The sequence below is a fragment of the Drosophila montana genome, unplaced genomic scaffold (assembly GCF_035044405.1).
Source record: "Drosophila montana isolate Dmon_TW-CO22-7 unplaced genomic scaffold, ASM3504440v1 contig_3848_1, whole genome shotgun sequence".
Classification (NCBI taxonomy): domain Eukaryota; kingdom Metazoa; phylum Arthropoda; class Insecta; order Diptera; family Drosophilidae; genus Drosophila; species Drosophila montana.
The window spans coordinates 846,390-863,839 of record NW_026998720.1 but is presented as its reverse complement, the minus strand read 5'-3'; the positions used below and the strand labels follow the sequence as shown (position 1 = coordinate 863,839).

The 17,450-nt window shown below is 41.4% G+C and overlaps 1 protein-coding gene across 3 annotated transcripts; it reads left to right on the top strand.

Moving 5' to 3' along the window:
• The first annotated feature begins 122 nt into the window (after positions 1-122).
• LOC135438591 (uncharacterized) lies at positions 123-2,370 on the top strand. Of its 3 annotated transcripts, XM_064696957.1 has the most exons (3): positions 123-783; positions 843-930; positions 1,002-2,370. In XM_064696957.1, exons 2-3 carry the CDS (start codon positions 882-884, stop codon positions 2,180-2,182), a joined length of 1,230 nt encoding a protein of 409 aa, XP_064553027.1. In that variant the 5' UTR covers positions 123-783; positions 843-881; the 3' UTR covers positions 2,183-2,370. The 3 variants fall into 3 exon arrangements, with proteins under 3 accessions (XP_064553027.1, XP_064553029.1, XP_064553028.1); XM_064696959.1 differs by lacking the exon at positions 843-930 and having other exon boundaries at positions 124-783; positions 988-2,370; XM_064696958.1 differs by lacking the exon at positions 843-930 and having other exon boundaries at positions 125-783.
• The last annotated feature ends 15,080 nt before the right edge of the window (positions 2,371-17,450 follow it).

Sequence of the window (17,450 nt, the reverse complement as noted above, 5' to 3'; positions counted from 1 at the left end):
GGTACAGCATTAAGAGCGTGTGAATAGTTAGAACAAATGACCAAATTACGATAAAATTTAACCTCAGGTCTATCTAACGAAGTGGGCCATATTCTAGGCTAAGGGCTGAGGCCTTTGCCAGCTTTGTCATTTAAAATTTTAAGTCTTAAAGGCTCCAACTTGCTGGCATATATATATTTTATTAATTTAAATTCTTCTTGTAAGAGATATGACCAAATTTGACTGACCACGCTTTTCCTAATGTAGCAGCCAGCAACCAAGGAATAGAAGGCACAGAAAACCACAGTGGGACACACGCATTGTGCACCCGTGTCTATGTGTATGTTTGCCTGATTGTGTTTCTGTGTGTGCTGAGCGGGCGTTTCAAACGTTGTGGCTTTGCAAAATTCTTAAAAAAATATAAGAAAAAAGAAATATAGCACACAGAGCTGACGTCAAGCAGAGCAAAACCAGGAACAGCAGCCAAAACTGTTAACCTTTTGGGGATATCAAGCATTTACGGCAGCTCGCGGCAACAGTAACATTTAAGTTTTATCAGAACAAAATAAAGTTTTGCTGTACGGATTGCGCCGCCCACAAAACCAACACAAGAGTAAGGCAGAAGGCGTCTGGCAGCCACAAGTGCGCGCGCTTTCCCTCAAAGGACGCTTGAGGACTTAAAGCAACATTTTTTGTTGTTCTCCTGTTCGCTAAAGTTGCTTATCCCTTTCAATTTGATTTCTGCCAGAGAACTTAAGAGGGATTTAAATTTAGGTACAGAAGCAGTAACTATTCTTCGTTCAGGTGAGTCGCAAAAGTTGACGGGTGACGCCGTCTAGACGCGTTTTACATTATTTCCGCAGCAATTAAATGCAAATCAAATGTGACGACTGTCAGCTGGTATGAAAGCACGTGAAAACCGCTCACCATATGCGACATTCAGTGAACCATGTGAGCATCTAATTTGATTTGCATTTAGCTGCCAAAGGGCAATTGAATGACGTTTAGCTCCTTGCTCACAGCCACAATGAGCAAAAAAAGGAGCCGCATTGGAAGCAAGACGGAGCCATCGAATGTAGCAAATACTATTTCGCCGGCTAAAGGGAATTTCTGTAAATGTTCCAATAATGGTATTACCAATGATCGACTGGCCGGCATTGAGGACATTGCCCAGTGCGACAGCTCGGGCGTGCCGTTCATTTTGGTCGATGGTGTATGTGTGAAGTCACGACAGCAGCTGCAAGTGGCGCTGTCAAAGCGAGAAAAAAAGAATATAAAACGCATCCAGAAGAAATGCTGCGTGCTTCCTTGGTTGGATCACACGAGCCCAGCAACAGATACGGTACCTATCACAGAGTCGGAGAAAGATGCTATGGAGGAAAGTGACTTCCAGGCAGATCTGCAGCAACTACAGCTGGACATGCTGAGAGCAGAAGGAAACCCCACACCATCTTTGGCTACAGGGTCGACTACGCCTATTGCGCATGCCACCAGTGTCGAGGATCTAGTGCCGAATAGGTCAAGAATGGACGAAATCCGCGCACAACTGGAGAAGCTGCGCGAGCAGCAGCAAAGCGATCCGGTTACACCCACCCCACTGGCAGAGAAACAACGCATAAGGAGGCAAGCCACGTTTGACATTGAGCGAGATGCGCCGATTGAGACGTGTGCTTCAAGCATCTCACTAGACTTCCAGACCCCCATCCTTTCCCAACAGCGTCTGATTCGTGCCACAACGATCAGCCAATTGCCGACAATTGACACACGACGGACCTTACAAAGGATGAACAGCGCGACCTGCTTGTGCAAGAAAAGCACCTCCAGCATGGTGCTGGGAAGTAACAAGTCCTGCACATTAGAGCCTCTTAATACTCAGAGATCGCCTGTGTCACCCATTGTCAGTCAAATCGGTGATCTGCTCATGCAGTTGCCGCATCAACAGCAAGAGAATCTTCCACGAAACAGTGGACCCTACTCATATGTGGTAACCATTTCGCCTAGCGTAGGCGGCACTAGCTGCAACGTAGAGCCGCTTCCATTAACCAAAACACGCTCGCTGACGTTTCCAAATGCCTCACGCTGTGTAACTGAAACGATTAAGAGAGATTCGCCCATAGATATAGGTGCTGCCCCATCAACCCTTCAGCCCAAGTCACGAACATTCCTAAAGATGCCTAGATTATTCAAGAAAATAAAGAAGTGATTGGCAAACAATTCTGACGAGTTTATTCGCAAACGGCAGGATGAGTAGTTAGACATGATGTCTCTTGGCCATTTCATTGCTATTCAAACTTGTCGTTATTATCTATTGATCTCTCATCAGTTTCAATAGTTATTCGATTAAGATATTTCTAAATAAAAAAAAATATTTAAATGAATAAACACAATAAACACTCGCCACACAACAGACATGTGGTCAAGAGTTAACATTCTCTATTGTACGCTAGATATTAAGGTCTATGAATGAAAATTAAATATTATTTTCCTCCATATTTTTATGAACAATATATTACCCAAGCTCCCGTTTTTTATGCAAATACTAGAGACTCGCTGAGGCGAGTTCATTGGAGGCCTAATAGCTGAGCACAGTTCACCTGCCACGCACTTGTCGCACTTGCATTGCCCATTTCCGGGGCAGCAGTGCCAGGGTACAAGAATGTTTCTCATTTGAACACGTTTGCTTAATTGTGTTAAAAGATCCTTGAGCAATGTTTTGCTACTTTGCCTGAGCTCGATTCTAAAGTGCCCTCGAGCTTGACCAGCTCTGGGTTTTCGTCAGCATGGCTTTGCAGCATCTCTCATTTCCGGGCCCCTACCAAACTTATGACAGATTTGGCAAAACGTCAGCCAAGTGCTGTTGATGTTGTTCTTGTAGGACGGGCCTCTCAGTACCGAAAATAATTTGGTTGGGCTCAAATTGCAAGATTGACTGCTGCTCGGCTGGACTGCCGGCAGCGGATCAGCAACAAAGACAAAACTTTCAATTAGTTTTGATTAAATATATAAACAAAAATTCTCTGTGGTGCGTGCGTTCTTTGAGGCTTTGTCAATGAAGTTGGCCAGCAAAACCAAATTAAAAACAACATCTAAATTAATACCAAAGCTTCTAGCGAAGGGCGTGCTTGCGTTCACTCAAAGAGCTGACAACAGTTGGAAATTATTTGACTTTTTCTCGCATTTTCCCTAATAAATTTCATGATTTACTGCGACCAAACAGGAAACTACGCAGAGGACAGTCGGCAACAGCAACGAGACGTAAAAAACAATTTCGCCACATTGTATGTTTTTCTAGTCGTCGAGTGGGCGTTGGAAAGCTGCAGCTATATAAAGTTTGCAATTAGATTTGGTAAAAGTAGCCACAGCATCCGCGGGGACAAAATTCCAGCCACCCAGCAACCCCTTTGGCCACCAAACCCATGCGAGCAGCACACAGCCCAATTTTGAATGCAGAAACTTTAATCGGAACGCCGACAGCGGCGCATTTCCGGCGTTAGTTGATTTTTAGACTGCATTTCCTGCAGCAACAGCGGCAGCAACAGCGGCAGCAGCAGTAGACAGCAGCGGCTAAAACACGAGAGCACTGCGGTCGACATCATCAAATTTGCTGCTTAGCGTTTACCAAGGACGAAGGACACAGGCCGCAGGCCGCACAGCAAATGTCAGTCCAGCCCCCGCTTTAGGAAATCTGTTGCCGAGGGGCCTTTAATTGCGGGCACAGTCTGGGGATTTCTGTTTGAACCCCACTAGACCTCAATGAACTTTCACTCGGCCCGCCTTTGAGTGCATCAGAAATTACATAAATTTTTGATTAGCTCGCTTAGTAGATGTGCTGAGGCAGAATTGCGGCGGCATCTTGAACTTCCCGTTGGCTGACCAGAGTTTGACTTTAAGCATTGTTGCAGCCTCTTGAGAACCCACGTGTTAAATAATTAAACTTCTTTTATGTAAACAACAATATTTATAAAATATTTATATTTTATTTATACACCTAACCATTGTGTTAAGTCATTGCAAAATAAATAAGTCACGCAATTAGAATGCATAATAGTAATTATGCCATAAATTTCAACAGTCTTCCTACCTTATGGAAATGACTATGGCGGTGAGTTCCTGTCCCTGCATTGTTGCCGGTTGCATCGAGAAATGAGAATAAATTGCAAGTCGCCCGCGTGCTGTGTTTTGGGCTTCCGGCGTGCTCCACGCTAATGGCGGCACTGGGTACTGGCCCACGTTTACATATTTGAGTACAAGGTTGAGCACTTGATCAGCGAGTGCCAGGCGTGGGCGAGAGATATACATCCTTTGTCAATGTGTGGGTGGGTTTGTGTGCGCTTGTGCGACAGCCAAGATTAATAAAATTTATTATCATTGCGATAGTACAGCCAGCAGGCAAAACAAACTAGCAAAACACCCCACATATCTATCTGCGGGGCACACATGTATTTATGTGCCCGACACTAAACCAACAGGGAAAACATATCAAAATGAAGTAAAATTCATTTTACAGTACACACCAAGCTCAAACTGAAATTGCCATGCTGCAGAATTGCCTTGAGATCCAACAGCAGGATGGCGGAAGTTCGACGCCCAAGTGGCACCCGCGATAATAGTGCTCGGCATGTGTGCTAAAGTATTAGCATATAAACATATAAACACTCACACACACTGTCAAGCTCAAGTTGCGCATGTGTGTGTGTGTGTGTGTGTGTGGCAAGTGTGAACGAAGAACTTTTGACTGCTGTGGCGCTATCTAGAGACACATAAATATGAAAATGCAGGCGGGACACGAGAGCGGGCCGAGCTGCATGACTGCAGCCAGGAGTGCGAATGTGAGTGCTCGTATAGCCAGCATAGCCTGGCGAAAAGCGAGTACCTAGGCGCTGACTATTCGGTGCAAAAGCGTCATGCCACGCCCATAAGCAGCGCCCACACACGCGAGCACAGTCGCGCCATGCTGTAGCATTTGAATGTTATTGTCGCACACATACGAGTCCGGGAACACTCGCCCTGGACAAACCCCGAACCCGGAACAGTAACAACAATAAACACATTAGAAGCGCCACTCAGTATTTAATGGTGTTTGTGCGAAATAATAGCCCAGTACGACGCAAGACCCAGAAGCAGTACGAGCCGCTCCTCATGGCGCCGTAAATTCAAATTAAGTCGCCCAAGTTGCTGACAGTTAAAATCTTCGTGGCAAAAATGTGGAGCGCAGCCAGGAAGTCGAGGTTCGGGCTCCAGCAGCAGCGGCGGCAGCAGGCGCAGTTGCAGTTGCAGCACAAGATCAGCTGCAGGCGCTACCCAGTAGTATGTCACCATGTATATTTGTTGGTAAGTATATGTGAGCATTAGTTAGGACTAGTTTGGCTGAAGAGCGACAGGGTTTGTTTTAAATTTATTGCCCCAAAGTGCAGTCCTGAAGGCAGCACCAAAATGCAGATGGATTAAGTGCGATTTGTGTCGGAGAATGCAGTTGTGAGCAGCTGCCATATTTTAATTTTAATTAAATATTTTCCACAAGTCTCGACGCCTTTATCACGCCACAAAATGTCAAATGTTCTGGCTTGACTACATCCAGCCCCAAACTGGCCAAAGGCTAACACAATTTTAAAGAAACTCGTCGTAATAAAAAGGAGTTTTTATTATTCATTCAATTAACTTTAACCTTGTCAGCAAGAAAATAAATTTCTTTATATACACATTAAAAAAATTTCTTTATATATACATTAAGTTTAAATTAAAATTTATTGTGAGGTGAAAGGTTAAATGCATCAGCTAGTAAATAACAAACTCGGAAACTATTCTTAGATTCAGATTCGATTCCAATTAGGAATGAGTGAAAAAAGGGACAGGACACAAATTGACAGCTGAGCGCAGTAAGCAACAACTGACGCAAGGACGCCAGAGACCCAATGCATACGAGCAATAAATAGCTGACAAATGTAAAGCTGTGCAACTTTATAATGTAAGGGGCTGAGATATGGTACAATTTGCAGATTGCGGTGCTAACAATGAATCTGAGCAATCAACTAAATGGCAAAGAGCAAAACACATTAAAGCAACAAAGCTTTTTAGCGGTCTTATATGTAACGAATCATCGGGCATTACACTCAGCTGGTTGTGACAAAGGCAAACACTTGACAGGACATGAAAAAGGCTTGCCAACTGAAATGCTATTAGAAAGTATGGGTGTGCATATGGGTGTATGTGTGCGTTTGAGTGCGGGCGAGTGCAAACAAAAGCCCCAGAGGCTTTTAAAATATACAACTAAGCGGCACACGAGAAGGCGACGGAAAAGCGCACAAGAAACGCCACTCTACATACCAAATTGTAAATATTTTCCTATAAAACAGCAGTCGGTCTTACCTGTTTGCCGGGAAAGCGAAACTGTCATCCCCTTGCCAGGCCGCCGACCATGGAAACGCATCGAGTGTGAATGAAGTGAGCACTTGTGCGTTTTGCGGCGTTTTAGAGCTGTAAAAAAAAAAAACAAAATAAAGCGAAAAATGTATACAACAAAAAATACACGAATGTCACTCGAAATGTTTTTACATTTACTGTGACACTTTGCGGCACCCATTTGATGGTCGTCTGGCAGCGGCTGTTGCAGGTGGAGCTGTTGTGTCAGAGTTCACGTTGCCACTGCCATTGCCTAATGGTAGCTCATAATTGCGTTATGCTGTTTTTAGCATTTGAATTGTGAGTATCGTTTTTTCTGCTGCTGCTCTTGCTGTTGTTGTTGTTGTTGCCGTTGTCGCAAACAGTCAAGTGCAGCAGCGTGCAACAAATGTTCAATGCAAAGGCAAGCACTAAAGCCGCAGCTGCAAACTTCAAGTGGCGTTTGCCGTTGTTGCAGCGCTTCAGAAAGTGGCTTCAGCTTAGGCTTTGGCGCATTAAAAACTTTACTCACCGGCAGGCTGGTCTGCCATGTCCCACGCTGAAGGCCACTTGCATGGCGGTGATATTAAAAGCCGTTTTTCAGATGTACTTTATGTTATTCTATTCCAACTTTTGTGCACTCGAGCATGCAACATAAACAACGTACTTTCTTGAATCAAATTATTGTGGATGGTGCCCTTTTAAAGGTGGGTAAGGAATTAAGAGCAGTTTGTTGATTAGAAATCATTTGAATAGAATTCTAGGATTAACATTTACCTCAAATCTAATAAATAATATATTTATACTCTTTGTAGCTACATTTTCATTTACCGCAAGTTTTCTTCTGTTAACCTATAGCAAACGACTATTGCAAAAAAGCAAATCGTTTAGGAAATATTAAATTTAAGACATGCTGCTAAGAAACTGGCAATTTAATATTAAGTATACGTCAAGTGGCCTGCCAACTGGCTGGCTCTGGCTTACTTGAACTTCTTGTTTCTCTGCATATCTGGGGCCCAGCTGCTCATAATCAATTTAGATGCCGGCCAACCGCAATATCAACAACAACAATAATGGCCACACCAGCCTTTACAATTATGTGAGGTGTGTGTGTATATTGCGCATTTCCTTTTTCGCTTACCCCTCAGTACCATACAGACTGTGCTGCGGCTTCTTGGAACAAAGAACACAACACGCTGCCTGCCTGAAGACTGCATCTTGGCTGGCTGGCTGGCTGGCTTGCTGGCTGGTTGGTTGGTTGGTTGGTTGCCTGCCTGTATGGCTGCGGGACTGGCTCGCTTTTTCATGTTGTTCTTTTTTGACGTAAACATTATGATGCATTCGGTTCAGTAATTTTTATTGTATTTTTTCTCATTTTTCTTAGCCTGCCCGCTGGCCAGTTGAGTCTGAAAAGCTGCGCTGTTTACTTGGGTCTCAGCTTGATTTTTGAGCTCTGCTCTGCTTTAATATTGCAAACATTGTGCAGGGTGCTCTAGCGTCCTCATCGCTTTTATGGCCATTTTGCTGTTTATTTGGTTTTATTAAAAATACAAGCTTCCACTCCCGCACCATACATCGATGCCTTTTCACAGTGTCCTTATGCAGCATGGCATTTATTTTGTAGTTATTTATTATGTGCTAGACTCGTTTTGCAAACAATTTCTGTTATTATCATGCTTATATACTCAACCAACACACGCACACATAATTATACATATACAAAAAATTGCATATTGTGCCTAGAAGCTCTTTCTGCATTGCTCACATTGTTCTGGCCGCCCGGAGGCAGATGAGGCTAACATGTTTTTAATAGGAAAGTAATTATTTATTACTAACGGAAATGTGTATAAATTGAATTTAGGCATTCTTGCCCAAAAGCTTGTAAACTGCAGTCTACTCCGTCCAACCCGCCAATCCCATACTGTTTTCTTCTTAAACTGAAGTTCTCAATACTGTGTTGTGGACTAGTTGCATTCATTTTCATTACATCCAGGAATGTGTGGTCTTCTGTTTTACTTGCTGCTTTCGTTGTGGTTTTACTTTGGGTTGCCTATGCGAATCGCAATAGCTTGTAAAAACAATTATAAACATATACACATTCATTCCATACAGCATAGCCCTTCTCAGTCATTCAATTTCTATCGTTGCTTTCGGTGGGTTTTGAGTAGAAAACCAATTTCTATTATTGATTTGAGTCGAACGTTACGGCTTTCACCAAATACAAATTTGAGAAATCTGTTACCTACAATAATCAACTCGTTTCTGATTTATTTTCAGCATGTGATAAATGTCACGCCAGGAATACATCTAATTACATCTAGTGGAAAATGCAAATCCAATTACTATTAAAGGCGTTAAGCAACAAGTGTCTGTATACTTGTTTACCTCATGAGGACCACAAGGTTGGTAGCATGTTAAAAAGGTGCCTGTTTCTGTGCTTAAATATAATACGTTTTGTATAAATGTATATATATATACATTTACTATTTTTAGACGAGGATGTGTTGTCTGCTTCCTGTCATATACCACAACAATTCTCTGTGAGTGATGTTGTCAGCTGACAAATACACACACAAATACCCACACTCTCACACACACACGCAGCTATCGTCTCTTTGGAGCGTGTTGAATACTTGAATAGTATGTGTGTGTGGGTGTGTGTATGTGCGCTTGTGTGTTCAGACAAACCTTTGATGTTTTTATTAATGGATTAATTTTATCTGATGTGTATTTTTTATAGTAATGCTTTGAATTAATCGGAAATTAGTTCTTCTAGCTTAATTAATTAGTTTATTGAGTCTTTTAAGCGGAATCAAGTTTAATTGCTGCTGGAAATTCTGCTGATGTTCAGCAGAATTGAGAACTGAGAGTTCTCAGTTGAGAGTGATTGACGTGTTTTACTTGTGCTCCAAGATTTTTATATATTTTTGCGCTTAAATCCTGTTTTTTACTTCCAAATTTTGCATTTTTTGTGCTTTATTTAAAAAGCTTTATAACTTGTGCAAAGTGTTATCTGTTGTGCAGCGTAAGTCTGTTAATTATTGCTTTTATTGAACGCGGCGTCAGTTCCGTATTGTTGTTATTGCCTGTTTTGATTCTTTTGCTTTGGTGCTCCCCTGTGCAAACACTTGTTTGTGCGTGTGTTCGCTGCTGCAAATTTATTCTTGTGCATCGCGCTCTCGCAAATTTTTGCTGTTGCTTTTCGCTCCAAACAATTTGTTTGTGTACGAATAGTTATTTTTTGAGCGTTTACTTGCTCTATTCTTTTGCACTGTTTTTCGTTTCGCTCTGCGCTCTCGCAACTTTTGCTTACTCTTTTAGCGCTGGTAGTAATTATGTCGTGCTGTAAGAAACCTTGCACGTTCAAGCAGGCTGATGATTCTGCTTTGCCGCAATTTGTTAATTGCTGGCTGTGTGAGAATATAATGCATGCTAAATGTGCAGGTCTTACTGGGCGTGATTGCGACAAGATCGCTGCAATTGCCAAGAAGGGCTGCGGCGGCTTGCGTTGGTCGTGCCCAGAATGCATCGACAAGCAAATTGATTTCTCCAGAATGTATAAGTCTGTGAGAAATCAATTCTTAAAACTAAATAGCGTGGCTAAGCAGCTCTCGAGTAGTTTTGATTCGAGCTGTGAGTTGCTTAGCAAATATAAATTCGAGTCTCCAACCAATCGCCGGTTGGAGCCTCAATTTTTGCAGTTGCCCTCTCCGTCTGTCCAGACACCTTTGCCTGTGTTGTCCCTTCCGAGCAACTTGGATTCATCTCCAATGTTGTCATTATCGCCTTCTCCGAGCGACTGCCCAAATATTACCCCAATTTTATCCCGTGAAATAGTCCCATTAGACCCTGTACCTGAACCTGTCCCAGTTAGCCAAACTGCCTCAGCCCCCTCAGCTCCTGGCCGCAAAGGTAGACCTGCGCGCAATCTTGCCCAGATTGTTAAAAACAATCATGGTGCCTCTTTAGCCCCACCAAATCCTGTTCTCCCTGCAGCCCCATCAGCGCCTACGTTAACTGTTGTTGCCCCTCGTAGGCAAGTTTTTGTGTCTCGACTTTCGTCTGACACCACCTCTGAGTCATTGGCAGCCTATATTGCTAGCAAATCTTCTGCTAGCGTGTCAATTACTAAATTTAATTTCTCCACTCCTCGTGAAATATCATCATTCAAAATAAATGTTTCACATGATATGTTCCCTATCATTTGTGATCCCAAATTTTGGCCTCCACACATGATTGTTCACGAGTTCAAGCCAAAAAAGCGTAACCAGCCTGTCACCCTTCCAGTCCCTTCAATACAGGGTACCATTTCTGCCCCAAAAAACTAACTTCCTCTTCTGACCAAGTCTCTATTCATTATCAGAATGTCAGAGGTCTCATTTCAAAACTCAAAAATCTTTTCATTGCCAGCACTTCCTTCGATTCGGATATAATCGCATTTTCAGAAACATGGTTAAATTCAACCATATCTGATTTTGAGGTTTTTTCGAATAATTTTATTTTGCATAGAAATGATCGGCTGACTCGAGGTGGTGGGGTATTAATTGCCGTTAAAGCCACTCTCCAGTCAGAACTTTTCTGTTTTAGTACGCCTACTGACGCTGAGATTGTTTCAGTCAAGGTGTCTTTTCCAACACGGAATATTTATATTACATGCTCTTATGTTCCTCCTTCTTCTGATATTCAAGTTTATATGAAACATATTACTTGTATTAAAGAAGTTTCTTCACACGTGCGTGATAATGACCTATTAATTGTGTTGGGTGATTTTAATTTGCCGAACATCTCTTGGTCACTTTTCACTGCCGAAAATTATTTAGTGCCCTCAGCACAGCATGACTTTATAGATTGCATGCTTGACCTTTCGTTGTTTCAAATCAATTCAATTTCTAATCATTTGAATAGAACACTTGATCTTGTATTTGTTAACGACTACCTTATTTCTAATGTATCTAGGTCCCCTCCTTTATCTCTTCCTGAGGATGTATATCATCCTACTTTAGAGGTTGCAATGTTCAATTGTAATCCTCTCATTTCGTGCTCATCAGCCAATAAGCCCCGCCGTTGCTTTCGCAAAGGAAACTATTCCTTGCTGAATCAGCTTATTTATGCAACCGATTGGTCTTTCTTATATGAATCGGTTGACATGAATACTGCTATTAACTTTTTTTATAACACCCTAAACTCCCTCTTAGATATGTGTATTCCCAAGTCAATTCCTTCGACTACCTCTTCAAAGCCACCTTGGTTTACTCTCAGATTAACGAATCTAAAAAATATAAAATCAAAATATTTTAAAAAGTTTAAAATGTCTGGTTCGTGTATTGACTTGGCTAAATATTCCATAGCCAAGTCGAACTTCTTTCTTCTGAATTCTCAATGCTATGAGAATTATCTAACTCGTTGCAAAAGGCAATTTTCCCTAAATCCAAGACAGTTTTACAATTTTGTAAACTCGAAGCGTAAATCTTCAAGTTTGCCATCTTCTTTTTCTCTCGGGATGGATAAAGCTAGCAATGACTCTGATTCTGCTAACCTCTTTGCTAATTTTTTTCAATCAACTTACTCTTCAGTCTGTCCTAATAATAATTCTTACCCTTATTCTATTACTTCCTCTAGTTCTATACTTCCCCCTATTATTTCCCATTCCTCTCTCTTTTTAGCTTTAAATTCTTTAAAATCTTCTTTCTCTCCTGGGCCTGACAATATCCCTAGTTGTCTACTCAAGGAGTGTAGTTCTTCCCTTGTTTATCCATTGCTAAAGCTTTTTAATCTATCCCTCGATTCTTCTGTCTTTCCATCTCTTTGGAAAGAATCTTATATCATTCCTCTCCACAAGAAAGGTGGAAAGTCTGATATACTAAATTACAGGGGCATTGCAAAACTGTCCGCTATTCCTAAATTATTTGAAAAAATAATCACTTCGAATTTGCAGCATTTCTGCAAATCAGTTGTTTCCCCTGTTCAACATGGATTCGTAAAGAATCGGTCTACTACGACCAATCTGCTTGAGTTTACTTCCTTGGTAAATGATGCTTTCCTTTCGAAAATGCAAACTGATGTCATTTACACTGACTTCAGTAAGGCGTTTGACTCCGTGCACCATGACATTTTACTTTTTAAACTTGACCGAATAGGTTTCCCTCCGTCTCTATTGCTTTGGATTAGTTCTTATTTAAAAGGTAGGACCCAAAGAGTAATGCTGAGGCTGACTACCTCTAAACAGGTTCACGTTACTTCTGGTGTTCCTCAAGGTAGTCATCTTGGACCTTTACTCTTTACTCTTTTTATAAATGATCTTCCCTCTGTTATATCCCATGCCCGTGTACTCATGTATGCGGACGACGTGAAACTTATCCTATCATACACCAATCCCCTACACCATTCTCGTCTTCAAGACGATTTGAACGCTATGCAACTTTGGTGCTCGGCCAATCAATTGCATCTGAATTGTTCAAAGTGTATGTTTATGACATTTAATCGTACTACACCTTATCTGGTCAGTTATACAATCGACAATACTCCATTGCAACGTATACTAACAGTTAAGGATTTAGGCGTTCTTTTTGATTCTAAACTCTGTTTCAATCTTCACATAGATACCATCGTTAATGAGGCAAAAGGTGTACTTGGATTCATTAAACGATGGTCTAAAGAGTTTAACGATCCTTTTATAACGAAACTTCTGTACATCTCTCTTGTTCGCCCTATCCTTGAATACTGCTCTTGCATCTGGTCTCCGCAGTATAACAATAGCCAGGATCGTATTGAATCTGTTCAGAAGCAATTTCTACTTTTTGCCTTACGAGGTTTAAATTGGGACCCTAATCTTCGGTTGCCATCCTATTCCAGCAGGCTGCTTCTTCTTAACCTTCCGTCGTTAACCAACCGTAGGACAATTCTCGGTGTTGTCTTTCTACATAAGTTGGTTGTTGGCGATATAGATTCTCCTTTTCTGCTAGGGCGTCTTCAATTCTCTGTTCCGGCTAGACCAACCAGAAATTACCGCCCCTTATTCCTATCTACGTGCACAACAGACTACGCTATGCACAATCCTTTTCGCGTGCTATGTAAAAATTACAATAGTTTGCATCACGTTTTCTCTACCGAACTTTCTCTACCCCTAATAAAATCGTTGCTTTCAGGATACCTTCGGGAAGTCACTGACCATTCCCAGCTATGAGCAGGGGCATAGCTTGCCGGACAGGCTGTAAATTTCCCCCACCGGGTCGGTGATTTCCCATTACTTTCCCAATACTATGTCTTCATCCTATCTACCTAACACTCTGTATATATAGCATACAGTTCTTTACTTTATTAACAATCTTTTTACTTTCTTTTCTCCTATTTATGATATATTCTTAAATAATATAGCAAATTAAGATTATTTTTAATTTTACTTAAGAGAACTTTTTCCTACTTACACCCTTCTTCTTAGATGTAGGCTCTAATAGCGTCACTGACAAAATTAGCTGTGAAAAGGGGCACAGCTGGCCGGACTGGCAAATAAAACACCTCCATCGGTCGGTGATGCTATTAGAAATTTGTGTTCTCTATCTAGGCTTTTAGCATCTAAATTTCATAATTGTAAATATAATGTATTGAATAATTAGGAAGACACTCGTTTTGTCGACCACTAATAAATAAATAAATAAATAAATAAATAAATGCAGTTAATATTAAAAGTGTCTATCCTCAATTTTATCTAATTAGCGAACTAATAAGCGAACATAAATTCGCATACAATTGGGTACTGATCAAATTTCTCAGGCAATATTAGTAACGGCATAAAGCTTCTCCTAAAATATACGTGTAGTTTCTGCAGAAAGCGCAGCAATATCCAAAACGCTTAGTAACGCCATTCAGTGCATTCGGTAACTATGCACTTACCAAGCACCTAGATATATACGATACCAAGGGCATGTCGTCTTATTGATAGTTCTCGAATATGCTTGGAATGTTGAGTACCCACCCACCGAACGCATGATAAGCTATTTAATACACTAAACGGAATTTACATTGGAATTCCTGAACCACGTGAGTGACTTTATGCGAAATATGGGCGTCGCCGGGAACGCAGGCAATCGTTGTCACTGACATGCATAACTCAGGGCGCGACTCAAATATTTGCTTCCCCAACACAGTGCGGCATAGCTGAGGGGCGCGAAGAGTCCGTGTCTGATTATAATATTTGCATATGTCAACCTTTGGTTAAATATGTTTATGATGTTCGCCATACTTACAGATGTATGTGCACAGGTACATATTACTTATATTATTATGTGTGTATGAAAATTAATTTAAAACACTTTATGCAGCTATGTGTGTGCAGATATGCAAGCTTGAATGGGATTGCAGGTGAATGTGGTTATCAGCCATCAGTTGCAAAATAATTAAAATAAAAAGCGCATATTCAATTGGTTTTTTGTTGTAAGTAAACTGTAGAATCTAAAATATACCTTGTATCATCATAATTATAAATAATCATATATTTACAATGAAACAAATGAACATGCACAGTCCGATGGACATATATTATATATGTATAGGATTAGATATTTAGGGCTTCTAACGCTTGTTACATACATGCGCACAAGTAAAGCACACCCTCTTACAGTCGTTTCTTGTGTACAGGGTATTACCACGAATTCGTTAGTAAATCGGATTTTATTACCGCATAAATTATATAAGGCAATCGTACATAATTAAAACTACATAATCAAGCAAAAATCAATCAATGCATAATGGCAATCGCTTTTTTGTGCTATCTGAGCCTTAATAAATGCCAAAAAGTGAATTATTTAAAGCTCGCCAGGATTCACAGCCTCCTGCACAGCAGCAGCAGCAGCAGCAGCAACTAATTGCCAGCGGGCTTCTGTTTGTGGTCTGCCGAGAGCTATTAAGGTTTCGTTCGCGCCGCGATAGTGCCGCACAGCAGCAGCTGGCACCTGGCAAAGTTTCGAATCACCAAATTGAATCATTTCAAAACTTGGCAAAAACTTGCCGAAATTGTTTTTATAATGCGCAACTTTTCGCTAATAGAGCAAACGAAATAAAAAATATAATATAAAAAAACACTTTTTAGTTGTTGCCGTTGCAAATTAAATTTATGCGTTGCGTTTAAGCTGCATATTTTTTCAGGGTGCAACTGCGATCCAGCGCAGTTGCTGTCAGCGACAGTAACAACATGGATGAAGCGCCAGCTACCCCACGGGGGGCGTGTCGGCAACCGCAAATAAATGCAACTGGAGGCAGTAAGCTCATATTTTTTTGCGACCGCAGCTCACATGCAAGCAAACCCACACACGCTTCCACATAAAAGTGCTATGAAAAGATGTGTTCGTGGCTTTCAGGCATAGCTCGGGCAGATTGAAAAGGTTCCATCAAGCAACATAAGTGTCAGAATTTCTGAACTGATATGGGCTATCAATATAACAAGAATATATCTATGACAACAGTCAAGGATTGTTGTTTTTTAAGCAATACATGGACGAATGTCCATGCTTGTGATTGGGCTGACAACTGGTCTGATTATGCAAAGTTACAAGTTCATTTTGCTGACTTGGTAAAATGATTTGGCATTATTATTGCAATTAGTTTTGCAGGCTGATAGGAAATTACTCGCACAGCACAGGGCCAGACTAAGCAGCTCAAGCAATTTCCTTGCCACAAAACAATTTGATTTGAAATATTGAAATATTGCTATCATCAGAAGACATATGCATGTATTCCGCTTGCATAAACAAATTACTTAAATATGTGCATTATGACACTTAATTGGCTCTAGTCTTGGAAATGTACGACCTAAATAGCTTGAATAGCCTTAAGAGAAATTTGATATTTATGTAACATAAATTATGGGCCAAAATATTCGAATAAATCTCTATAATAGCCACTAGAAGCAACATTTAACCTGCTCTTACTGGCATTTGCATTTGCATTCGCCCGAGAAGAGGCAGCAGTTTCTTGGCCGAGCTGAGGCGTATGTTGGTTGGGCTCGTTCAGGCAGTTGCATGCACTCAGCTAAATGAAAACGTGCACGATGTGCCCAAATAGTTTAGAGCCATGCAACACGAGGCGCTTTATTTTGTGGGCAAGCACGCCAGCCGCACAACCTTACCTAAGCAGGCAGAAGCCGCAAGAGAAGCGCTGCTTGCAGCTCGCAGCTGCAGCAGCAAAAGTGCAAGATATGCAGCGCATATAAAATAGTCCGGCGCATACCTAGTCCTAGTCTGGAGCTGCCCCTATTTCGGGGTGAAAGTGTACTGGTTATAACAGCGCGGCGTCAAGACAAAGCCAGCAGTGTACGGCAGAAGTTGGTAATATGCAAGAGACGCCGCCCGAAGCTGCAACATCAACAGAGCAGCTGCACAGGCTCCTCGTCGTTGTGCTGCGTTTGGTCTGGCATACAGTTTATATATATAAGTGCATATGCAAGTCGCCGCTTCCGTAGCCTAATTTGATCATTTATCAAGTGTGAAATACAAAAGCTGGCAGCGGCAACCTACGGTCGACGTCAGCGTCCCTTCAGCCCGCCAGGCACGCTAGTAAATCAAAAGAGAAGCCCCCGCCGTCGACTGACAAATCTAAACAGGCATGTAATCATTTTAGCTGAGGTCTTAATACCGCAATGCTGTCACTGTCTATAGTCGCATACAGTTAGTTATAAACGCAAACAGTGCGATGCGCTTCTGTGCGTGCAGTTGAGTGCACATGCGGCGTATGCGCAATATTTGCAATGCACATTGGCCGTAAGCAGCGAGGACTCCAAGCTGTGTGTGCAAGGACTTCAGCTTTCTGTTGTTAAATTATTAATTATTTAAACAAATATAGGAAACTGTAATTATTAAACTGCAACTGCTGTCCATTTTTTGGTCTAAAGCTCATAATGTCAATCTTTTACAAGGTCTCACCTACTATTATACATTTAAGGCACTCAGCCACTTTTACTTTGCGTTTGCTCTCATTTGCAGCACTTAACTGCAGCTTCGTCTCCGCCTTTAAACGACCAGCAGCGCGTCAACATAACATTTTGCGCTTTATAAATATTTGAGCGCTTAAAAGCTAGAAGGGATCATTTAAAGTGCCAGAGA